The sequence below is a fragment of the Cnephaeus nilssonii genome, assembly GCF_951640355.1.
Source record: "Cnephaeus nilssonii genome assembly, chromosome: 1".
NCBI lineage: Eukaryota > Metazoa > Chordata > Mammalia > Chiroptera > Vespertilionidae > Cnephaeus > Cnephaeus nilssonii.
In genome coordinates this window covers 45,080,564-45,107,613 of record NC_137072.1, presented here as the reverse complement: position 1 = coordinate 45,107,613, position 27,050 = coordinate 45,080,564, and the positions used below count along the sequence as shown (strand labels likewise).

At 39.6% G+C, this 27,050-nt stretch overlaps 1 protein-coding gene across 1 annotated transcript in view; it reads right to left on the bottom strand.

Moving 5' to 3' along the window:
• Positions 1-8,613: 8,613 nt before the first annotated feature.
• The window catches only part of DKK2 (dickkopf WNT signaling pathway inhibitor 2), a 109,096-nt gene continuing 90,659 nt past the window's right edge, over positions 8,614-27,050 (bottom strand). The window contains exons 2-4 of the mRNA XM_079797588.1: positions 16,115-16,265; positions 14,846-15,001; positions 8,614-10,949 (exon numbers count right to left, since the gene is read on the bottom strand). Coding sequence (XP_079653714.1) covers positions 10,699-10,949; positions 14,846-15,001; positions 16,115-16,265 — 558 coding nt within the window. The 3' untranslated portion in view covers positions 8,614-10,698. The remainder of the gene's footprint in view (positions 10,950-14,845; positions 15,002-16,114; positions 16,266-27,050) is intronic.

The window sequence follows — 27,050 nt, the reverse complement described above, 5'->3', positions numbered from 1 at the left end:
ATTCTGAAGATAATGGGAGACTGGGTTATTTGTGTGACATTCTTTTCTTCATAAATGTGCAATAAGAAAAAACAACAACCACAACAACAACACCCAATCTTAATTTAAGTGGGGGGGCGGGGGAGGGAGGGCAACTGATACTCAGAGACCTCAGGGCATGGTGGGAACCTAAAAGAGTAGAAAACCCCAACTCTCTTGGCTCTAGTCAATGGATAGTCAGAAAGGAAGATCCAGCAACTTCCAATAGTTCAGGATGTTTTGTTTGTTATTGTTGTTGCTGCTGTTGTTATTGTTGTTATTTTCTTCAGGAGAATCTAGAAACCCAGTTTTTATGTAAGAATTTTCAATTTTCTAAATGTTAGCAAATAATACAAATTTTCCTAAAATCAGTATACAAGCTAGCACTCTGTCAACACCACTAAACATGCCTGGAAGCCAGATGAAGCCCTGGTTGTGATAATTTACCATCTTCATTAAGTCACATTTGATTGTGAGGAAGAAGAGTGACAAGGAAAAGCACATTAACATTTATACCTAGGTCAGGTATCAGTCAGGGTCCTGGCAGGAAACAGATGGTAGACAGAGACAGGACATTGAGGAACGATTGAGGAAGATTGGCATTTATAAGGGTGTAGGCAATGTTAGGAAAAATCAGCATGGGATATTGATGAACTCTGGGATGGGCCTTTGTTGAATAATATAGCCCCTACTAGACTATGCCACGTCAGAACAAGAGCCAAGAGGACATACTCTCTAAGCACTCTAGTCTCCTTGTCTGATCTTCCTCAGGTATCTTTTATTGGCCAAACCCAGCAAGGAGCTCAAGACTTTGAAAGCCTACTAAAGTAATTGATATCAATCTCCTGGGTACAGGAGGGCAAAGGAAGACCATTTAGGCAAGTCAAATACATTTTTTAAAATGATTTCAAATATATTACAAATAAATAGTTACTATATTAATTCAATAAATAAAGATCTTTCCAAGTTAGGGCATTTTAGTGGAAACCAATTATACACTAAACATTGTGGCTTTTTTTTAAAATCAATAATTTATGTACATTATACAAAATATTTTTCCTCCATGATAGTCTTTTGTATTTATTAAAATTTTTAATTAAATTTATTGGGGTGACATTGGTTAATAACATTACATAAGTTTTATGTGTACAATTTTGTAATACATTATCTGTATATTCCATGGTGTGCTCAGAACCCAAAGTCTAGTCTCCTTCCATCACTGTATATTTGACTCCCTTTACCATCTTTATCCTTCTCCCTATGTTCATTGCAGCATTATTCACAGGATCCAAGACATGGAAACAACCTAAGTCCTTTAATGATGATTAGATAAAGATGTGGCACATATGTACAATGGAATACTACTCAGCCATAAAAAGGTGAAATATTGTCATCTGCAACAACATGGATGGATCTTGAGAACATCATGCTAAATGAAATAAGACTGAAAACAACAAGAACCATATGATTTCACAAAGTCTTTTCTTACCTGGCTCCGATTCTTTAAGTTGTGGTTTTTCTTCAAGGATAGAAATGCTTTTCAAGAGTGCCTTTCGTAATCTGATGGAAATTACTCACCAAACCCAGGGTTTGAAAACAAAGTTTGAACTCACAATCAGCCTTTTTTTCTATAAGGAGCCACATAATAGATGGATAGATGGATGGATGGATGAGTGGATGGATTGATGGGTGGACAGATGCCATCAGAGGAGCACTGTTTATAATATAATAAGTTACTATTCTTTTAGAAACTGATAAATTCTTTAGACCACAGAGGACAAATAAACAAGAAATATAGTAATACTTTGATTAACTTACACAAGTAAAGCACTAGTATATTCCTCATAGTTTTGGCAAATTACCTCTACTTCTTCTGGCCCCCAACCCAGTGACACTGGCAAGTCATTTTGTTCAGTCTGTATTTCCATTTTCCTGACAGAATGATTGGACATGTTTTTAAATGTATGTAGTCAAAGAAAGATTTACACATTTCCATCATGTTTAATAACTCTGTGTATCATCTAAATGGACATTGCTATTTTGGTAAGGGACATTGAACAGAGTACAAGTTCAATGGAATCTTAAACTGACTCTAAAAAATAACAATAATTTTCAAAGAAATGATGATTAATTTTCTGCTCTGAGCTATGTCATCACAGCAGAATGTGAGATGGGGTGGGATGGAAATTCAATTGCTATTTTAGTATGTTAGTCATAGCAAAACTAATTCCAGCCATATACTCCCTAAATCCTGCTTTTTGCCTGCTTTTCATTCTTGTAAAATTTTGAACTTTTACATTACATTTCAATTGTCCCCATAACAGATGATATAGTGCTTATTTGTAAGCTTTATAAACTGTAAAATGTTAAATACCCCAAAGCTGTTCTTGTTAATATTGTCTACTCAGTGGGCAAGTTTGTCCCCTGAAAATAAATCAGCAGGGCGGGATGATATATTGTTAGCCCTAATTCCAGCACTAACTATTGTAATTTCAGGGGAAATTAGGAAACTGCTTTAGGAAATACTCAGCAAATCTTGGAGTAAAGATATGGTTATGAAAGATAGCCTTTAGCCTCAGCTCTGATACTAATGAGCTCTGCTATTGCAGACTCTCCCATAATCCTAAAAGGGGTGGTTCTTTCCAATGGCGGCCACATACCTTAAAGGAGAAGAGGTCAAACTCTGGCCTCAGAGAGTCAGAGTTTCCAATCCTGGCTCCACCCCTTTTGGCTGTAGAGGGGTTGTGTGACCAATGACATGAGAGACATAGAGACACCACTTAGCCAGCCCCTGGTCCATTCAAAGAGACAAGAGTTTCGAGCATATTGTAAGGAATAAAGTGCAGTAACGCACTTGATGGCATTCTGAGGCCAAGTAAATGTGCTGTAGAAATAGTAATGACTATTTTTTTTCTTTATTGATTAAGGTATTACATATGTATCCTTATGCCCCATTGCCTCCTCCCCCCATCCCACTCCCATTCATGCCCTCACCCCCTTTGTGTCTGTGTCCATTGGTTATGCTTATATGCATGCATACAAGTCCTCTGGTTGATTACTCTCATGTCTACATCCTGTGAGAGAGTCCTTATGAGCAATCTTTGCTGTTAATCATGAGATAAGATCTGGATTCTTAGTAAGATAACTTGAAGATTCAGAAAATGTTGGACTAGCACAATATTCTGTTTGGTCAGTCCCTAAATCATTGGTTTTTCTGTGAAACCCCACTCCTAACAGCTAGTTTACACCCAATCAATCCTTTCTTTTAAGTACTCCCTTTGAGTTATTTCAAGATTACCAAAAAAAACCAAACATTTTTTCCAAGGAAAGTTCACATATTCCCTTCTCCCTGAGCATTTTCTTGAATTGCCTCTGTCTGTCCCTTTCTTCCAGATGGTCAATCTCTTCAGCCTACCCCACTCTTGACACTGAGTAGGTTTTCCTAAAGTGTTTTTCCCTGTTCAATAACAGATAGTTATTCTCTTCAGTAACCTTAACACTTTGTTTTGAGCAAAATTATACTCATTAAAGAAAAGCAAAATCCTAACTGTTTTAAAGTTGTCTTTACCTCTTTTATTGTAAAGAAAGTTTTGCATAGCATCCCACATTTCTCCACAGCTGACATTGATTTTTAACAGCCCCAAACCGAAGCCCAAAGTGTACTGGGGAGTGTACTCCCCATAGAGAATTCAAGATCCCTTGAAACATGTGAAATAGTTTTGCTGTGTATTCCTCTCAGGCATTGTAAAAGGTAGCATCGCTATATTTGGATCTTGGAAATTTATAAGACATGGACATGTGTTAAATAGCTTAAATGTTACATTAACATTTCTATAGACAACACTCAGTCCTAATGTTATCTAAATAAGCTTTAAGTCATACAATTGGGCACAGAATAAATGGTTATTGGAACAGACAAGAACACAGCTGTAAAGAGCGATAGGCCAGGTAGGAAAAGAAATGGAAAATTAAATGATCTCAATTTCAAAGTCTCCTTGAAAAGCTTAAGTGGGACTTAGAATATTTTACATGCACTAGCTGATCTGATGTTCTCCATCTGTTAGTAGGCCCTGGAGGCTGACTGGCCATTAAAAACAGAATGATGACTGGGGTAGCAGGTGCAGTGAAGGGGGAAGGTGTGGAGCAAATAAAACAAGTCCATGGCATCTATAAGAAATGTGGACCCCTAGGAAATTTTAAAAGGTTGCACACCGTGGTATTCATGACGTATGTGTTAGAGGTATGATGGCAAGTGTATTTCTCATGAAATGACTTCAATTACTTGCATATTGTTATTTCTTTAGAATTCCAAATACTGTACTATACAATTACTTCAGACTGAAAGACTTGCCTTGACAAATTGCCCTTTAATGCAATTCATTGGCCCATTGTCAATGGGAGTGTTGCCTGAGCTACACCCTTTGGTAAAATTATTTTCTAAACCTACCGCTGTGAGTCAACTATTCTCCTCGCATGAGTTTTTCTTGACATCTGTATTAAATTGAAGCATCTTATTAACACCTTTTAGAATTTCCAGCATTCCACTTGGTGCATCTCTTTCTTACACCCTCACTTGAATCTCTGCTCTATCTCTGTGTCCTAGACCCTGTTTACTTCCTTTTCTGTATATTCCTGCCACTGCCATATTCATCCACTTGTCTGCAGCTGCTTTTCTTAGTACATTGAACAAGTTCTCTCTTTTGGTTGATGCAAACCCTTTTCATAGATTTTTTTCTTGAGTCCTCAAGCTGGATGATGAGAAACTTACAAAGGGCAAATTTCTAAAGAATTGTCAAGGTTCTACTGAAGCCAATTCTTTCTTTATATATTAAATACAAAGCCACTGTAAAGTAAATATTTTTTTTAACTTTTTTTAAAATCAACCATTTCTCTTTCTTTGTTCCTGATCCTCATGTTAGGCTAGAGAGATTCTACTTGTTCTCAAACCTCATCCAGTCCAGCAGCAAATCCAGTTGTCTCTATCTCCAATAGATCTCAAATTCAAAATTTCTCATGACTTGCATTTTACCTCGCTAATCTAAGCCACCAGTAGTTCTTGCCTTGGATACACTAGAGTCTCTTCTCCACACAGCAGCCTGAGTGATCCTTTGAAAACATATTAGCTCATGTTCCTCCCATGCCCACAAGCTCTTGCCAGTTTCAAATCCTTTTCATAATAGAAGTACTCATGATGGTCAATAACGGTCTACACAATCTGACCCAATGTCTTCTATGATCTCATCTCATACCTCTCCCTCTTTCCCATCCCACTTCACTCCCCCCTTCTACTTCTTCAGATTGTCAAATACTTGCCTTGCTCTTCTTCTTCCTATGCCACTCTTTCTCCAGACGTTGTATTGCCAAACTCTCATTCACTCAAGTTCCTGCTTATGTTTTTCTCCTCTAAGAGATATTCCCTGACCATTGAATTAAAAATAGCACTACTCATCTCTCTCTTTTTCTAAAGTGCTCCTCTATGTCTCTTATAGTATTTATCAATTATCTAGTTATTTTATGCCTCCTAGCTATTGCTCTTAAAAGTAACTAGAATGTAAAAACAGTGAGAAAGTAAACTTTATTGGTATGGTCCTCTGCTTTTACTCACTGTGCCTACAAAGCTGCCTAGCACATAGAAGGTGCTCTCAGTGAGTGTGTGTTGAGTGAAGAAAAGTTGGAAGTGTCTTCTGTGCCCCTTTCTTAAAAATAGTTTTTGTAAGTATCAGTAGTAATTTTATTTCAGAAATACGCTGATGTGCTTCTAGAACAAAAGCAGGGATGAGGGAGTAAGTAATTCTACAGCATGAAGCAGTAGAAGCAGCCACTGTGGCACACCCCTAAAAAAATTAGCTTGCAAGATATTGTGGAGGTCATATCAGCAACCATACCTGTTCTCAGTTAAGCACGGGTGTTGCTTTGACTATATTAGGTACATAAGAAAGAAGCCCCAATAAGTCTAATACCATGGTGAATTGCTAAACTTGACCAGTTTTACATGAAGGCATCAATGCCTCAAACACTACACACTCTCTAAAAGTAGGTAGAACACACAGGTGGATTCTCCTCCCACCCCACTATTTGGTAAAATTTAGTGCCATAGCTTAAGTCTTGGTGTAACATTTTTCTCAAGTAAATTTAAGTGCATAGGTCATGGTTTTCAGCTGGCTTATTGGGATTGTTTGAAATTTTTAGCATTGCCAAAACAAAGATTTTTTCTCCATCTATCTTCCTTCACTCAGATGTCAGGCATCTCTGCTATGGTTTTTGACAACACCATGTCCTAGCACATTTTCTAAGATACCTACTCTAAGAGCTAGAGATTGGCATGTTTTCTAAATGTGGTAAAATCTTTGGCTTATTATTGTGTATGCTAAAAATTCATTGGACATTTTTAAAAAACAAAGTCTGTCATTCCAGTGAGACACTGTTCAGGCCATAGTTGCTGAAGGAGTTTGACTTCTCCCAGATATCAAGAATTCCTCTGGTGAAAACAGAGCAGAATATGGAATAAAAGCAGAAAACTCTAGCCATTAACTTGAGGATTTTGAATTTCATTTTTTTGGACACATTCTAAAGAGAAAGATAACAATATAGACTTTAAATTTTTTATTTCAACTTATTTATCTTTAATATGCAAGTTAAAATTTAAATTTTGTACTTTAATTTCTTCTAGGAATTTTAAAGAGAATTGATATTCAAAATTGGGGCATCTCTGTATTGTTGCAGTTTTATGATTGAAGTGTGTTTATACATTTTATTATCAGATACCCAATGTGTCATTTAATCTCACTGTAGAACCTCTGATAGACTGTTAGAGAATATGGTAATCACAATTTGGGATGGTAAAAAGAAAGAGGAGTTATTTTCCAGTTCTGCATTTAGTGTGATCTTTGAGTCAATTGAATTAATGAAGTATTTGCATCCAGCTTGCAATTTTGGAGAGATAAAATAATTCCCTACCATTGTTCCTGAGAGGATCCATATAGAAAGAGTGATTGGCATTGAGGGAATGACCTTCTTAGGTACTGCCTTAGAAGATAATTGATCAGATTGGGTTAAAACCCATATTTTCACCATAGATAAGTGGTTATGTATAATGGGTTAAAATATATAGATCTGGTAAAGATATTGGGGGTCATTTTTAATTCTTAATGTTAGCTTAATGTAGAGTATATCTTTGTCTTTCTCCATCTCTCACTCCTTATTCTCATGTGGTATAAATTATCCATTTTGTAGAATTTCAAATGAAATTCTTGAATGAGAAATACAGAGTTCCATGCCTTCCCCACCCTTCTTCTTTGGCACTAACTGCCAGAAGAAAGTGTGTCATTCTGCTCTGCCTAACCATGTTGTAAATTTTATAGGGGCACCTCCCACAGGTAGAACTTATGCTGTCTGGTCTTGCTTGAGGATGGGCACAGAACCTGTCTCTTTTTGGTGTCCTTCTGCCCACAGTTACACCCCACATTCTCCAATATTAATTGTATCAAGATAATCTGTCATCATCTGCCTTTCTGTCTTAACCTTTTTCTCAAATGGCCTTAGTTTAGGGACAGAGAAAGGTGTGATTATTCCCTCAAATCCGAAAGCTACAATAGACATTTCATTTCTTGGTTAAAAAAGAAGTTAGAACAATTTGTCACTTCTCAGAGCATCTCACTGAGCTCAGTGGAAAAGAAAAAAAAATACACATAAATGATTGTTATAGTATAAAATACACTGCATCTGGGAAATATAAATATTCTGAATTTGAGGAAACAGATTAACTATTTATAAATACACTTAAGTGACTAATTAGTAATGTGGGAATTACTTCAGCAGTGCTTGAGGTATCTTCAACTCTGACCTGTAGCTCTGGGACTGTTTCAGCTTCCTCAAGCTGCCATGGCTATACTTAATCTGTTCCACTATGTCACAGAATGTTTATTTTCCCACATTTTCAGCCCATTACCATCTCCAATATGACGTGGGCTCTTACAACTACTCCTGGTCTCATAATTGGTGAGTACTGTTTGTCAAACACTCCTGACATCTCTGTGTTCAGGAAGCAGAGGAAAGACCTTCCCAGGAAGTAGGTTGGAGTTCACTCAGGGCCAGGTAACTCAGTGTAGCCATACAGGGACAAATGTATTCTGTATCTTCTTTGTACCACAGGAGAATGAACCAATATCCTAAGCATGTCAACATTTCTACTTGGAAAAAATTTAACCTGGAGAGATGATTATAAGAAATATGCTAGGTGGCTTCAAGAGTTTTGAAGAAGTTTGTAGGGAGTCCTTGTTCTAAGATGTTCCAAAAAGCAAAATAAGAATAAATGGGTGGAAAATATAAGCTGGAATACTTTATGAAAAAAATAACTAACAATTACAGCTGTAATGCCATGAAATAAGCTACCTTCAATAACAGAGAACTGTCTCAACCATCTTATGGTGATGCTGCCCAAAGGATTTCTACTCAGACTGAAAAATCAGATCCAGTCCAGTTGAACTTTGAAAATCTATGATTCTATGAAAACTTTTCCCATAAGAAAAACACAAAGAAATTTAAATTTTGAAGGAGAAAAATTTAATATATTTTATCTTATTTATACATTCCCCCTAAATTACAAAGTCAATTGCTGCAAATATATTCTGCTACAAAGCTTTCTGTAAGAAAAATCTCTATAAGAACATACATCTCATTAACATTTCCTGTAAATAAATTACTTCAAATAATAATTTTTGAAGGGATGTACAGAAGGGAAATAATGCAGAAACCAGATTGTAAATATAATTGTTACATAGGAAACACTTGACTGAAATGCTCAATTTTTATGTTGCCAAGCATGTAGAATCCTGTTTGTACAGACTTTGGTTATTGAATAGGTTAGTTGAAAATTTTTGTTTTCGCAGACATATGGAGGAAACGTAAATCTTAATTATCCTAGTAAACATGTGTGAGAAGCTGAAATTTTTAATAGACATGGAGGCTCAGGTTCAATTTCTACTGGGAGAACTTGAATTTGAGACTAAAGATGGCTAAGTAAAAAAAAATAATTAAGGAGTGACTTTAAGTTTATAAAAGAAAAGGTCAAAAGTAACAACTATACATTTTTACCTTATGCTTTAGACATAATGTTTGGAAGTGAGTAAAGTAAAAAAAAAAATGGTTTCAAAGAATGAAGAACCTGTGGTTTTTATAGGTTAGCAATATGTAGATCCTACAAGTTATTCCATTTATATATATATTTTTTATCTCAATGGATGCAGAAAACAGAAACTGTATCTTTGTGGGAGAAAAGAAGTTGTAGGGGAAGGTTGATGCAGAAAAATCAGATGTTGCTACCAGCCAGTTAGGAGCTTATTGAGGGCAATGGAACCTTACTATGTACTCCCTGTCTTGGGAGTTCATTTTGTGAGAACTCCTCATATTATTTTAGGACCTCAAATGTATAAAATATATACTCTGAGGTCAAGTAGTGACCTCACACTGTTCTCATCTGTGTGGTGAGTATTTTGAGATCGCAGATCCCATAGAAAACTCCATTTAAGTTGTGCAGCCTTGGATTCAAAGATGAAAAGTCATGTTGTGCTTCAGGCATGTCTATGCATTGCCCAAACCTGGATACTGGACAGTTTCCCCCATTTCCTTGCTGGCTCCAGTGCAGGAGAGACGCAGCTCCACTCTGCACTCTCAGCTGTACCCCGCCGTACTGCAGAGTACGTAAGGAATAAGTGTGCTTACCAGTCTAATGCTATCAACACATAGGGGATTCCAACGCCTTAAAAAGTACTGATCTCTCTATTAGCCTGGTTTCCCGTATATTCTGGATATCTTATAAAGATCTGTAATCTTTGAAAATTCTTCTCTGTGCTTTACACGACTACTGGGGTTAGGTTGGAAAATAACATGTATTCATGGTAGGAATCACATACAATCTAGAAAGATGAAACAATATCCCTTGAGAATCTGAATGGACTACTTTTGTCTTGTTATGCTGGTTCTTATTAAGTATAGGTGAAAGTAAATATTGGAAAACACAAATAAGCAGTTTGAGGAAAAACAAGTTGTGTGTGTGTTTTTTCCTTTTATAAAGGCCTTGATGGAAGACCTGCAATTATTTTGAAATTATTTGGAAAATATCAACTGCTTTTTGTGTGTGTGTCTACCAAGGCCTTTGATGGAACAGTAAAAGCAGTGTTCCAAATTAAAAGGTGATCTGTGTTACAAATTAACTCTGTTCATTTCCTATTTAACAATGTTTTTCATGTTTTACATCCTATGTATACAAAAATACACTGGGAGTGTTTTATTAAACTATAACTTGGAGTAGAAATATGGCTTTTTGGTTTATTTTATAGACAATCTCCTATCTGGAGGAAACCGATCCTCCAGCACCGCCTAAACTCCTGAAAAGTCACACGGTCAGTAATTTTCACTGTACTTTCTTTTTCCAGTAATTGCATTTTCACAAGTGTGTACATTATTTACATAAACAAGCTGCATAATGGAAACACACTAGTTGTACTACATTTGTCACCCTTTCCAATAGACTTAGTTCTCTTTTTCTTTCTCTCGGTCTGTGATTCATATTCTTATCACATGCCTTACATTAGCCATTCTTCTGAGATCCAAAACCTCTGTGCTATGATGCACTTAAATGCACAGATTCAGTCTGCTCATGATGCATTTTCTCTGAAGTGATCATATTTTCTGACAGACGTGGAGTCTGGCTTTGGAGGAGTAGGTAGCATCTTTCCATACTTTACAAGACAGGCCCTTTGCGCAGTCACACCGCTGGAAAATTTCCAGCCCGTGAGAGCCCTTCTTGCGCTGTTTGGTACAGACTTCCCCCTGGTGGAGCACTGGCTTGCAGATTTTGGTCCAGAAGTGACGAGCACAGCAAAAACCTTCCATGCAGTCTGATGATCGCAGGCAGGGGTCTCCTTCGTGCCCTGCAGGATGATGACCAAAATATATCACCTCAGCACTTCAGAAAAATTCTACTTTGCAATCAGAGCACTTAAAGTATTTTACTTATGCTATCTTCCATAATGTCTTGGATTAACAGCAATGGGCTCTTCCTCTAATCTGACCAATCCGTTATTGTTTATTTTCATGTTTGCTGTCTGAATATCAAATTTAACAAAAAGCTAGACTGTACTTTATCTACTCTTTATTTTTTCATACTCCACTTCTAGATAGTTCCCTGATCATTATTCTTTCTCTTTTTACTAGTTGAGTAAAAATAAGAAAATAAAAAGAATTGCTTTCAAATTAATTAATTTTATACCTTTCTTGAGAGATGTAAACAAACTCTGATTGAAGGAGGGGGCTGAAATTCTCAGGAACGCCTAAGATCATGTATCAGAGTCTAGCCAGGAAAATGGAAACTGATTCTTCAAACTACAAGGAATTTAATGCAGAGAACTGGTCACATGGGTAGTGGCAGGGCTAAGAAGTACCAGAGGATGCTAAAGCAACACAGCAGAAAACCAACATGTTCTGTCTGGAGAATCCAGAGGAGCAAAGGATAGCAGAATAGAGGGCTGGGATCACTAGCTGGGATGAGAACTCATCAGGTCCAGCTGGTGGGACTGAAACCCCAAGGAGATACAGCTCTGCCAGAAGCACTACTGGAGGCAGACAGAACATGTTGGCTTTTTCTTTCCTCTTCCTCTCAGTGTCCCACCATAGCAAAACCCATATGGCCAGAGCCACTGACAGGGAGCCTAGGAAATGCAGTCTAGAAAGAGTTGTGATACAGAGAAAGGGCAGAAAGCCCCAGGGTCAACCAAGAAGTCATCATAAAAATCATGTGGAGCTCTGGCTTTTATAGCTCAGTTGGCTGGGCATCACGCTATGCACCAAAAGGTTGCTGGTTTTATTCCTGGTCAAGGCATATGCCTGGGTTGCAGGCTCAATCCCTGGTAGGGGGTGTGGAGGAAGCAGCTGATCTATGTTTGACTCTCACACATCGATGTTTCTCTCTCTCTCCTTCCTCCTCTCTCTCTAAACACACACACACACACACACACACACACACACACACACACACACACACACAATGTGGAAGCACAAATCTGTGTATTTAATACAGAAAAAATGATTAAGTCAGCAAAGAGCCTCCAAACATCACAGTTGGGTTGATGTGTAACCTTTATAAAGGAGTCAGCAAACTTCTCTGTTACATACAGATTGGAAATAATGTTGGTTTTTTAGATCATATGTATCACAACTCCTCAATTCTGCTGCTGTCTTACAAAAACAGCCATTGATAATGCCTAAATGAATGAGTAAATCTGTGATACAATAAAAGGTTATTTACAAAAACAGGCAGCAGGACAGATTTGATTCCTAGGCCATAGTGTGAGAATCCTGGTCAAAAGGGTTTTCTGTCATCCCAAATGTAACAAATCCCACTGTGTAATAGGGACACAACTCACTAGCCATCAGCATAAGATTTCTTCCTTCTACCCATGATAAAATTACATATATAAATACTTAGCAAATTTGAAAGTACACAATGACATAGACATCTTTGAATAAAGAGAAATACTCATGTATTAACGACTGCATGTGAATTTGGTGGAGTAGTAATAGAGGATATGGGTAAAGGATTTAGGCTTTTAGGAGTGTAGACAAAGGATAATTGAAGAATTGTCAATCTCTAGTCCTATCCACATGACCATTGTATTCCAGGTCAGACTAATCGGTCAGTATCCTATATAATACTCTCTTTGCAGAACATGAGAATGTGGGGAAATAGTTTTTGTGTTCAAGCAAGTTGGGGAAATACAGTATTTTAAGAAGTTAATCAGTTTTCCTCATTGCTGGACTTCTCAGAGCCTTCAATAGAGCAATGTTTATTATAAAGTTCCAAAAATGGTGAGATATATTATTAAAAAACTCTTGAACACAGGACACTTTTATTCACAGAATGTCTTGAAAGAGTAGTGTCCCACAGAATAGACTTGCAAAAAGTTTCCCTTAAAAATGGATGTGTTTCACACTTTCAAAATTTTACTACTGGTAATAAGGTTCATATATTCAAACTTAATTATGAGGGATTAGACTTCTGAAATATTTTTATACAATTAAGAGGATTTATGGCTATACATAATTGCACTAGAAACCAATTAGTCTTGGTAAATTATTTTATAAATAGTACTAGAGGCCTGGTGTAAAAAATTCGTGCATGGAGGGGGGTTCCTCAGCCCAGCCTGCACCCTCTCCAATCTGGGACCCCTCGGGGGATGTCCAACTGCCGATTTAGGCCTAACCCTTCTGCCTGCCGGCATGATCACCCCTACCTTGCCCCCCTGCCGGCCTGATTGCCCCTACCCTGCCCCCTGTCTGTCTGATTGCCCCTAACCTCTCTGCCTGCCTGCCTAATGGCCCCAACTGCCCTTCCCTGCCAGCCTGATCTTGCCCCCAACTGCCCTCCCCTGCTGGCCTGATTGCCCCTAACTGCCTCTGCTTCGGCCCCCACCACCATGGCTTTGTCCAGAAGAAAGTCGACATCTAGAAGATGGCCAGTCGACCCAGTCTAATTAGCATATTGCCCTTTTATTAGTATAGATAGATTATATAGAATAGGATTGCTTAAATGGGGGGGGAGACTTTTTCAGCAGGAGGAGATGCTCTTGGCAGACAAAAAGACATAATCCCTATATCTGGACTGATAGCCAGCCATGTGCACTATACTACCAAACCGGTCATTAAAAAATTGAGTTACTTTCTTGCACCTTACACCAAACAGCTGTTTCCCTTAAAACCCCTCCTCAGCCCCCACCATAGGTTCTGCCTTTGCACTTCACCCAGATTTGGTTCTGATTGGTCGGTTTTTATGCCAGTCAGCATCTCCGGCCCTATCTCCGGGCCTGATCATAGAGGCGTGGCTGATCAGCAGCTGCCTCAGGCTGCTGGCCAGCAGGCTGAACTGCTGACCTCTGGGAGAGAGAGAGAGAGGCTTGGCTGCTGGTGAGGCCGGGAGAGAGAAGTAGGGTCTGATCATCCTGCTTCTCTCTCCCGGCCTCACCAGCAGCCACTGCCACTGCTGATCAGCCCCACCTCTCTCTCTCCGAGAGGTCAGCAGTTCATCCCGCTCGCCTGCTGCCACGCAGCCTGGTGTTCAGTCCAGGCTGCAGGTGAGCAGGCTGAAATGCTGACCTCTGGGAGGTAGAGAGAGGCTTGGCTGCAGGTGAGGCCCAGAGAGAGAAGCAACATCTGATCACCCTGCTTCTTTCTGGGCCTTGCCAGCAGCCGCTGCAGCTGCTGATCAACCCCGCCTCTCTCTCTCTCTCTCCCAGAGGTCAGCAGTTCAGCCTGCTCACCTGCTGCACACGCAGCCTGGTGTTCGGTCGATCCACCAGTCATTGTGGATTTTACAACCCTGGCTCTTTATATATATAGAAGGTAGCTGGTTGTCTAGTGAAATAAAATTTCTGAATCTGCAAAGGTGAGAAAGACTAAAAAATATAGGGATTTAATCATATGGAAGCGAACATTTTCCTATTTATTTTTCAGAATGCTTTATCCTTTGATATGTGACAAATGCTTGCATAGGAAATATCTTCTAAATCCCATGTAAAAAGGCAGGGTTGTTAAGAAAATGACATAGTTGACCAGGCTTCTGCAATTCTTGTAACACTCATTTTCTAATAATTTAAGATCTCTAAGAAATCTCTAAGCATCCTCAAAATTAAGAATTAATAAATCCAGTTAAAATCCTGCCTTTAAACTATCTTCCTTGCATATTTCTAAAACCAATGTAATTAATTAACTATATTTTCTGTACTTTTTATAAAACAATAAATAAAAGTAAACATAGAACTACAGTTATCCCTACCTTTTATGTGTGACATCTTAGTGTGTGGTCTTCCTAGATTCTGCCACCCCAAATCGTGGTTTGAGTAATGGCCATGGTTTCGATCTCTGTGCCGAGTGCCATCCAGAGCTGGGATGTGAGGGGTTAAGATGCTCTCAGTGACTGGGATGCAGATACCTGGAGATGGTCAGGAAAGCAGTTAGACTTATTCAATTTTATACAATGTGGTTCTTATCCATGTATTCTCCTGATGTAAGGCATGAAGCCATCTATCTATCTATCTATCTATCCATCCATCCATCCACCTACCTATCATCTATCAATTTATCCATTTGTTCATTTACCAACTTATTGGAACTGAGTATTCAATAGTTTGGTTCTGAGTCCAAACTTGATTGGCATCTTGTTTCTTTCAAGACTAAGTGACCTTGAGCAAAAATAGGAATAAAAACAGAAATTCATTTTACTAAATTATTGTGAATACATGTGCAGGTTCAGAATAGTGATATAGTGAAGTATTAAATTAATATTACCTATTCATACTTTAAAAATATCTGTCCAGACATGCATCTTTGGGACTCATGTCCCTTTGTTCAATCACCAGTACAATCCTAATTTATACTGTAAACCCCTCTAGGGTATGAGGTCCTCTTCCCTTTACTTCCTGTCCAAGGTATTTCCAGTAGGACCATGCCCAGAGGTGAGGGGCAAGTACAGGGACATGAGCCTGCTTATGTTGTTTGTGTGACTAAGTGTATGTTTCTGATCACCTTCTGCAATTATTTAGTGTTTTCACCACATGTTTGTCTATGGTTTTTCATTTTATTATTGCTGAAGTTGTGCCTATACATTAATTGAGATTGAGTGAAGTCATGCTTATGGAATGGCTGGGTAATAGACTCCTGTATCTCCTTTCATAGGAACCAATCACTTCATCACCATCTGAGTGTGCCACCAGGTAAGGCCTTCAAAAGAGGACAATGAGTATAAGAATCAAGATATGAAACATATGAAATTGGGAGACAGACTCACAATTGCATTGCTAAATCACAGCACGTTATTTTCTTTAGTTCTGTTGGATGTCTTTGCTCATGTGCTTAGTGGAATAGAGCATCTAGCTATTAACAAACAACTCTTCAACAGGGTAAATCCAACTCAGCATAGATTATTAAATACAGAAGGTGATCAAAGCCTAGGAACGCTAAGATTTTATTGCCTATTTGGAAAGATTCTTTACATGTCAGGAATATAAAGAGAATGTAGCCCATCAACACTGAGCGCTATCTTTACCATTATTGCAGCGGTTACCAGGACAACACATGCCATCTCTATGGCAACGCTTCTTTTTCCTTCGGCACACCATGCAGGCTGAAGATCCTTGGTGGGGACTATGGCAGTATCTCCCAACTTCACATTCCTTATCACTGCTGCAAGGGTAGGCCTGTCAGGAAGTGAAAAAACACCAAAAGCAAAGTAGATTAGATCTCTTAACACTTATGAAAAGTTATTGTCGCAAATTATGATGAAAAATAAGTCACAATATTACCATTGTATTTTGTTCTGAGCATAGATTCTACATAGAGACACTTACTTAATTGAGAACCTTAGACATATTGATTATTGATGGTGAAAAACATAAAGTTGACCATTTATTTTCATTGACACAATTTTGGATTAAAATTTAGACTTTGCACCCTGGCCAATGTGGTTCATTTGGTTGGGTATAATCTGGTACACCCAAGAGTTGACAGGTTCAATTCCCCATCAGGGCATGTGCCTGGTTTGCAGGCTTGATAACCAGTGTGGGGCATGCAGGGGGAAGCCAGTCAATGTTTCCCTCTCACATTGATGTTTCTCTCTCTCTCCCTCTCTCCTCTTCTCTCTCTAAAAAAAAAAAATCTTAAAACCACAACTTTGCTTGGAAACAGTTATAATTCTTATATTGCCACTGATTTTAAGTGTGAAAAAAACAGTCAGCTTAGCCACTCCACTTTCATCTGCTAGACTAGGATGAGTGGAGGATTAAATAAAATAACAAAGGGCTATGCTAGAACCTAAAACACATCTGCCTAATTATGGAATACATATTTTAAGAGTGATAGCTCATGCCCTAGCTGGTTTGGCTCAGTGGATAGAGTGTTGGCCTGTGGACTGAAGAGTCCTAGGTTTGATTCTGGTCAAGGGCACATGCCCTGGTTGCAGGCTCAGTCCCCAGTAGGGGACGTGCAAGAGGCAGCCAATCAATGATTCTCTTTCATCATTGCTGTTTCTATCTCTTTCTCCCTCTCCCTTCCTCTCTAAAATCAATCCTACCTAATAAAAGAGTAATATGCAAATTAACCATCATTCTGCTACAACCACAAGCCACGCCCACTAGCCAATCAGGAGCAAGTATGCAAATTAACCCAATCAAGATGGCTGGGGACACAGAGAGAGCAGAAGGCTTGGGTTTCCCCAGCAATGGAGGAAGCCAAGCTTTCCGCCTGCCCTAGCCTGCCTTGGGCTCCGCTTAAGACTACAAAGTTTCAATTATAGAAGATAAATAAATCCCAACAAAAATGGCTGTGGCCATGGAGCAAGCAGGAGGCTTGGCTCCGCTCCAGGCTACAAAGTTTCAATTATAGAAGATAAATAAATCCCAGATACCAGGGCCTTCGCTTGGGTCGCCAGGGTGCGTGGCCAGCCTGCAAACCAACACAGGCCCCTTATCTAGGCCACCCCATGCCCCAAGTGAACCCCCACCCTGATCCAGGACACCCTTCAGGGCAAACCATCCAGGCCCCACCTGTGCACCAGGCCTCTATCCTACCTAATCCTCCTATCTAATAAAAGAATAATATGCAAATTGACCATCACTCCAACACAAGATGGCTGCCCCCTTGTGGTCAAAGATGACTGACCCCATGTGGACACAAGATGGCCACCACAAGATGACCTGCAGGGGAGGGCAGTTAGGGGTGACCAGGCCTACAGGGGAAGGCAGTTAGGGGTGACCAGGCCTGTAGGGGAGGGCAGTTAGGGGCAAATAGGCTGGCAGGGGAACTGTTAGGCATCAATCAGGCTGGCAGGGGAGTGTTTATGGGGTGATCAGGCTGGCAGGCAGAAGTGGTTAGGGGCAATCAGGATGGCAGGCAGGCGAGCAGTTGGGAGCAGCAGTCCTGGATTATGAGAGGAATGTCCGACTGCCTGTTTAGGCCCAATCCTACCTGGATCAGGCCTAATCAAGCAGTCGGACATCCCTTGAGTGGTCCCAGATTGGAGAGGGTGCAGGCTGGGCTGAGGGACATACCCTGCCCCGTGCACGAATTTCATCCACTGGGCCTCTAGTAAAAATATAAAAAAAGAAAAGAAAAGAGTGACAGCTCACACTCTCTGCCTGTGAGGAGCAAGGAGCTCAAGCACTTCCAGAGAGGAGATGAGCAGCAGCAGCAGTGTCCTGAGTGGTCAGAGAGATGCTAAGCTGCAATCACATCATCATGTTCTCAGGAAACAAACAAGCAGGCTCCTTACACACAATAGCCCTATGGCTACTGCACCTTTAATTTATACAGAAAGGACTTCTATTCCTACTTCCCTAACAGGTTATGTGTTTAGAAGACTACTTAAGCAGTGTAATATTATCTAGAAGAAAAAAACAACACAAAAAAACAAAAAACATATTATACAGTTATATACTCCTTGCTTCTTGGAAGTTATTGGAAGACTTAAAATGCCTGTTTTCAGAGACTGGGAGTTGATATGTCACACCACACATCAAACTTACTCATATTTTGAGACAGGTTGACAGTTGACAGTTGACAGAGAGACTTATTTATTTATTTATTTATTTATTTATTTATTTATTTATTTTTGGTAGTTCATTCCCACTCCCTTGTATTTCAGATTAATATATATTTTTTAAGCAAGCATAAATGGTCTACATATATAAAAGTCTAAGTGACCATCTGACTGTTTGACTGCCTGACCAGTAGCTATGATGCGCACTGACTACCAGGGGGCAGATGCTCAAAGGAGCTGCCAAGCTGCAGTGACTTGGCAGCTGTAGTTCTCCGGTGATGCACCCAGAACCAGAGAGAAGGGTGCTCTATTCTGGGGTGTGTCACCCAAGAACCACCCTCTTATAATTTGGGACCCTTCAGGGGATGTCAGAGAGCCGGTTTCAGCCCGATCCCCATAGGCCAGGCTGAGGGACCCCACCAGTGCACGAATCCATGCATCGGGCCTCTAGTATGAATATAAAACAGATACCATTATAATAATCTGATTATTAGTTAACAGGAAAGGGAAAACTTGATAATATAGGCATGCCATTTATACAGCTTTGCCAGGAAGTTGTAGTTAACATTCTCCAAGTCTGTCCCACAGATCGCTGGAGAAAGGAATGAAAAATAGGTGCATGCCCAGTAAGGTCTGGGCAATGTAGGAAGATGCTTATTTGCCAGTCACACCTGGGAACAAGTCAGTGGCCAGAATCGGCCTGGCCATTGCAAAATCTCAATACTTAACTCATGAACAAAGGAGTCCTATCTCTCTCTCTCTTGCTGCTCCCTCCTGACCCCTGGCTTGCAGGGCTCTCATGGACTAATGGACTTTAGCCTGATGCTACATTGGACCCAGGTCCAACATGGAATGGAAACCTTGGACACTGGCCCTATTTTTGGCTTTGCTGGAGCCCTAGCTACATATTTTCCAGGACTGGTTTAAGGACAATGGATCTTTGCAACTCAAGAAATATAATTCCTCCCTAGCCGGTTTGGCTCAGTGAATAGAGTGTTGGCCTGAAAACTGAAAGGTCCCAGGTTTGATTCTGGTCAAGGGCATATGCTCAGGTTGTGAACTCCATCCCCAGTGTGGAGCGTGCAGAAGACAGCCGATTAATGATTCTCTCTCATCATTGATGTTTCTATCTCTCTCTGCCTCTTCCTCTCTGAAATCAATAAAAATATATTTAAAAAACACACACACAAATGTGTTAAAAAATAAATATAATTCCATGCCAATGAAAACCATTTAGTCTCCCATGAGAGTCTTAGAAAATTCATTTTCTAAAAATATGGTAAGAGCCACCCCACTCCCACTAGTAGTAGAGGAATTCCACCCACCGATTCCTCCGACAACAAAACTATGGGATACATTTTTTTGTGATTCAAATAATGAGTGTGATCTGAGTGCTTTATGAAATGAGGTTTGATGGCCTAACTCTGAATACATTGCTTATTCCTTTCCCCCTTCTCTGTCCTCATTCTCTTTCATTCTCTCTGTTTCTACCATCGTCTTTTCTGCTCTGTACTACTCCTACTCATATGTGTATACACTGTGAGTATACATGAAACCCCCAAGTGTTTTTCATTTAGATTGGATCATCTTCACTTAGAGGAAAGAAATATGAAGTTGCTGTGTGAGTCTGAAAACGTTACATGTGGTTCTATGAAAAAACAACGTACTTTTAGCTTCATTACAATGTACGGTTCATTCTCAAAAGAAAATAAAACATAGAAAAGCCACTAACTTTAAATTGAGAATGCTTTTGAACAACTGCATAGTGGCAACAATACCTGATGCCTGTATTATTATAATTGAGCCAGATCAAGCTATAAAATGAATTTGCATATTATTATCCCATTCTGGAACTGCATTAGGCTTAAGGGAGATTCTGAATGAAGTTGAATTTGGAGTACTAGGCCATTTTTCAAGACTCCAAAACTGATGAAAACAAAACAAATGTCACTTCCTGACTTGCTACACTCTTTCCCCCAAGCATTTTACTCCCTTCATATTTAGACCCATTCATTTTAATTGAAATACAAGTCACATGGATCTGATTCATTTACATCTATTTCATCTAATTGTTTTGCAAGAAACATTTGATGTCTTACAAGTTTTTTCCCTTCCTTAAAAATAGGACATGTTCTTTCAACAGAAATAAACACGTGCTACCTAAAACATCATGCGCAATTTACAACTCAAACAACAAATCTTTAAGAGAATCAGAATATAAAATAATACTTTGTTCCAGTCCTAAAAAAATAATCTACATGGTAACAAAAACAAGTTGTTTGCTGAAAGCAGTTACTTATTCAAAAATTGTGAAAAGCACATTATCATCTTCTCATGCTTAGTTGATAAGAAATGAAAAATATTGAAATGAAAAACATTTGCTACAGATGATACTACACAAAGTAATATGCAAAGTATTCTTCATTTGAATTGGAGCACAGTAAAATTCTCACAATTTTTCAGAAAAAAGAGCTCATTTTGTCTGAGACAGTCTTTTAGAGGGTAGGTAGTTTTATTATGTTTCAATATATCTTTTAATCGACTTGAACCAGAAATGATACAGGCAGAAAAAGTATGCAGGGTTTTTTAATGGAAGGTTATTGTTAATGTGAACTTATAATTATAATGAAATCCAGAATGTAATATTGAGAGGAATTCTTTGACAATTAAAAAATAAAATTGAATAATTGAAATGCAAGTCTATGTTACACAACTTCTAGTATACTTATGAAAATCTTGGTTCCAATAAATAGCTTTATTTATGAATAAAATCAAGAAAGGATGAGACAAATTAACTGAAGCAGATTTTTGGAAAAGCAGGTGATATTTGGGGGCCTGCTTGGCCTTCTGAAATCAGTGTCCCCAGCCCAGATCCACTCAGCTACAGTTTCCCTTTACCTTGCCATAGTCATTAGCAAGGCAATGCAGAACAGGAGAAAATACTATGGATCTGACACATTAATAGCAAAGCTTGTGTTTTCAGCCCAATGAATTACCTGTTCGTTAAGCGTCTTAAACAAAGAATTTTCGACTCAAGTATGAGGACTGTGCAGCCTGCTATTGAATCCCCCCCACCACGTTAACCCCTTTAGAATGTCTGAAGATGGTATCATAGTAGGCAAGAGAGGGGGGCGGGAAGGGAAGAGGGAGGGATGGTGAAAGAAGCACTTGGTAAAAGATTTGTGAAGGATCCTGAAGAAGTGATGACTGTGGTGATTAACAGACCACTGAAGGGAATTATATACATTAATAAAAGTGGCATTCAGAAATTTTCTCATGAAAAATAATCTTTATTTTCCATTTACTTTGGCTCCAAAAATCTGTTCCTGGTCTGATTTGATGATGGGTTTATGACTAACAAAAAGTAAATTTGAGTACCTTACTTTAAGTTTCCATTTAACAAACATAATAATATGCTTCCCTGGTATGTGTGTTATAAATGAATAGAAAGACTGATTTATTTTACCTGCTGTGAAGTGTTCATAGTGAAGTTTTATGACTCTTTGAGATAGGCTAGTAAGCTAGGACAAGCAGAAAAGGGAAACAGACAGATAGTTAAACAGCAGTTTGCAGCTATCTATTAAATCCTATCTTCCCTAAATGAAGGATAATTAAGAGTAAATGATTTGCACTTCTCCTCAACCAGAGGGTAAATAACTTAAGTCACCCTACTCAGAGGGGTAGATAGCAGAAATCTAATTAGTGCCATTTGCCAACCGCCCAAGAACAGATGAAGTTAAGAAAATAAATCTCATTTTGATACATCAGCATAAAGCTGATGAATATTTTATTGATCCCCCCCTAAGACCTCCCCTAGATGCCGAGGCTTTAAAACCCCTCAAAACCAAACCTAAGGTCCCAGGACACACTCTCCCTCCCAGGGACACAGGAACACACCAGCTCCTCTCTCCTCCTCCCTACTTCTTCACCCCACAGGTATGTGTCTTCTAAACATACAGGACCCCAAGAGGCTTGCATCCAGGGCAGCAAGGGGCAGCAGCAGTTCATCCCAGACAACCTGTCCCCAATGCCCCCTTTTTTATGACTTCTTAGTGAGCCAAAGAAGACCAGCCCAGACTCATGTCCCCAGCACTTCCTTGATTCACTGTCCCCAGCTTTAATAACCGTCCTCTAAAATTCACCTGCACAAAATCAAGAACCCACATTCTACCGGCCGGGCCTGGGCAGACTCACCGAGGGGCAGGGCCCCTTCTTGATAACATTTTCATTTACTTGACTTTAGGTGAACAGTCTGAGAAATAGTGACAGTCTGTGTCACTGTAAATCAAGTGATAGAATAAGGGAGAGACTTTAGTACGCTTGTCTTATACTAAAATACTCCAAAACTGAATCAGAAATTGGGCTGTGTGAGCATCCAAGAATCATCACCTTCATGCAGAATCATTCTTGATTTAGGCTTGGTCACAATTAGGAGATGAATTCATTTTAGACACCTAATAATAGCAGATGATGACGGATCATAAATTAAGAATGTCAGAGCTGTCCATGATCAGGCCAAAAACAAAGAAAATTTGCCCAATCCCCTTTCTAGGGGAAAAAAAATAAGTGTTTCTCATAAATAGCAGTGCTAGTTATCATTAAACCATGACATGGACTAAAAAAAGAGAAAACACATTGGACACAACTGGAATAAAATCCATCAGAAACGAGCATTTCTTTTTAGTACAAAGGATTGTTTTCAGTCATTTACTCTGTGCTAATTTGGAATCATTATTTAACATTTTAGCAATGAAGTGAAGAGACTTCTGTAAGGAAGTCATCTGTGTGTGCTCAGCAGCAGGAACCTGGGGATTGCAGGCCTCACTGCGAGGTGTCATGACTAAGCCTTCAGTAGTGATGGTTTAATGCACATGTAGAGAAGGTGTTGGAGTGGTGACCTGTGAGCTGAATGTAGAGATTAGAAAAGTAAACTTGGCCACTTCTCTTTCTAGAAGCTTCCAAATACCAACAGTATGTCCTGCTGCAGCTGTTGGAAAGACAGAATACTGGCAGGAAACACTGATGAGACTGTAAACATTTTCTAACTTCCTTTCTTTTTATTTTTTTTTAAATCCTCACCTTAAGATACATTTTTATTGATTTTTTAGATAGAAAGACAGTGAGAGACATAAATGTGATAGAGAAAGAGCTATCATTACCTCCCTATGTAGTCTGACTGGGGATTGAACCTGCAGCCTAGGTATGTACCCTGATGGAGAATTGAACCCGCAACAATTTTGGTGTATGGGATGATGCTCCAACCACCAGGGCTCATTCTATTTCTTGACTTGACAACAGTTTTTGTCCAGATAAACTCAATGTAATCAGAGTTATAAGCAAAAACCCTTCATGCAAATAATAACCCTATATAATAAAGAGGTGATATGAAAATTGACCATCACATCCTCACAAGATGGCTGCCTACGACCAGGCTGGCAGGGGGGTTAGTGAGGGACAACCAAATGACTGAACAAGCAGGCTGCGTGGGCAACCAGGCCGGCAGGGGGGTTAGTGAGGGATGACCAAATGACTAAACAAGCAGACTGCGAGGGGGGCCGTGAGGGGTGACCAGGCCAGCGGGGGGACAGTTGGGAGCAACCAGGCCAGCAAAGGGGGCAGTTGAGGTGACCAGGCTGGCAGGGGGGAGCAGTTGGGGGTGACCAGGCCGGCAGAGGGGGGCAGTTGGGGTGACCAGGCTGGCAGAGGGGGACAGTTGGGGGTGACCAGGCCAGCAGGGAAGGGGCAGTTGGGGGCAACCTGACCAGCAGCAGGGGGCAGTTGGGGGCTATGAGGCCGGCAGGGGGGGGCAGTTAAGGGCAACCAGGCAGGCAGGCAGGTGAGCGATTAGGAGCCAGCAGTGCAGGATTATGAGAGGGATGTCCGACTGCCGGTTTAGGCCTGATCTCAGGGATCAGGCCTAAACCGGCAGTCGGACATCCCCCAAGGTGTCCTGGATTGGAGAGGGTGCAGGCTGGGCTGAGGGGACCCCCTCCAATGCATGAATTTTGTGCACCAGGCCTCTAGTAATTACATAATATTCTAATGAACAAAATAAAATGAAATGTTACTACATCTTATTTGAACTAATTGAGCCTTTTATTTTCAATTAATCTCAAAACTGCAGAGAGAAAAGTCCTATTAATTCCAGACAGATTTAGGGTTGAATTTATTCTTATTTTTCTATTGCTGCCATTCCTTGGAATATTCAAATGCAACAATGAAGTAATCAGTTTGCTAAAAACAATAAAATAAGAAAAAGTGTTTCAGCTATCTCAGCATCACTGGCTGTTGAATAAACATTTGGCCATAACTAAACCTTAGTTTAACTCCCAAGTTTTCAAAATAATGACATTGTTCCTGTTTAATCGTGGGGGCTAGGGTGGGGAAAGGAAGGGAGAAACATCACAAGTTGTTCATGTGGGATGACCACCCATCCGGATTTTTGCAAGACTGTCCTAGTTTTGTTGTTGCTTTAATCGGGACAATCCTTTGTCCCCGCAAGCACTCTTTGTAACTACCTCGGAAGTTCTCTGAAGCCAGAAAAACATCATCAGCTGGGCAGGCAGAAAAAAGCCTGCAAGGGGTGGGGGTGGGGGAGCGGGACTGTGGGGGTGGGGGAGTGGGAGTGTGGGGTGTAGGGACCCAGCTGTGGGAATGAGAAACATTTAGGGTGAGTGTGAAGGTAGCAGCAAAGGGCTGGGGTCCCAAAGAAACAACAGAAGGTTGACAATTAACGATTGGGAAACTAGATCAGACTGGCTTCCCCTAGGTCCTTAGAGAAAAGATGAATTTCTCTTCTCAGACATTTATTAGGAGAGATCTATATTTCAATGAACAAGCAAGGCATGCTTCTCCTTTGGTCATTTCCAAATCAAACCCAGCAATCCTTATTGCAACTGAGGGAGGTCCAGTGGCATAGAGCTCACCTGGCTCCTGTGCAATTGAATCCTGCAAGCCACAGGCTGCACAATTGGATCTTTTCCATCATCCACAATTAGTCTAGAGGATAAGGGTGCACTCGATGCATCTTTGAGGATTTCTGAACAGAGAGCCAGAAGGATTGAGCTATATTAAATTCCAGGGGAAAAGCTCAGATATTTCATGATGTTCTGGAGCTGTGCCATAGGTTCATTAAGGCAGCTGCTTGGTATTCATTCAATATTCAATAATTACTTATTCAGTATTTATTTATTGAACACCAACTATGATCCAGACACAACTGGCTCAGGGATGTACAAATATTTTGCCTGTGTTACCCCTAAAATAACTTTGAAAAACAAATATCTCAGCATAATTTTATGTTTATTATTAAACATTTTATAAAATTAAGTTTGCAGTAATTTGACATGATTCAATTGATCAATGCATATTGATCCTAAAATATATCACAAGATATTTATCGATAGATTTAAAAAATTAAATTGTCTTAAAAACATTCAGTTAAGCTTTAAGATATACAAGTCATCACAACTAATTTGAATGTTCTGTATCCAGAATTTTCCAACTGGTGGGGCCAGGTTTTACTTTTTTAAAAAGAATGTTTGTTGATCTTGAGAGAGAGAGGAAGGGAGAGGGAGAGAGAGAAACATCGATGTGAGAGAATAACATCCATTGGTTGCCACCTGCACACCCCAGACCGGGGATCGAGCCCACCACCCAGGCATCTGATGGAACTAGCAACCTTTCAGTGTGTGGGACAATGCCCAACCAACTGAGCCACCCCAGCCAGGGCCAAGCTTCACTTTTAAAAAATTAATGGTAAAACACAGAAAGAGAGTGCCTTTGTGCAATTAGGATGCCCTAATCAACCATTAAAAGTATGTTTGTTAAACTGATATTCCAAATTCTACTTTAGTCTGTCATTCAAAAGAGGTTTTAATACCTCTGGCTAATGCAGTATATTAAGATTTGGAATGTGTGATTGTTTGGGGTTTTTTTCCTTCCCCTAAAATGGCAAAACTTATTTTAAACACAGGTGTACTCCCAGACAATTTTAAGAAAAAGAACAATGGAAGTTGAAAATCTGGAAATTAATTCCCTTAAGGTTTGTTAGACCTTTGTTTTTGATATAAAAGTTCAGAACTGATAGAATTTCTAATAATACTGCATGGATTATAAATTAGGAATGATGGATTTCTGCCAGTGGTCCATTAACTTCCCCAATATATTCAGAAAACCTCACTTAAACAATAATTCCATGGAATAAAGGCAAGGTCTTTTCTAACTTCAGTTGTTCCACCCTGTTCTCTGTGTGTCATTAAGCAGAAAGGAGATTCCAGGGAATTCTCTACTTTGAATACAGACCACCTTCTCAACTGTAACATGCACATTATGTCTATGGATCGCGAGGTAAATGGGAGGGTTAATCCATCCCATATGGTCTCAGTGCTTAGAGCAGCCGTCATCAAACTACGGCCCGCGGGCCACATGTGGGTGTTTCTGACGTTTT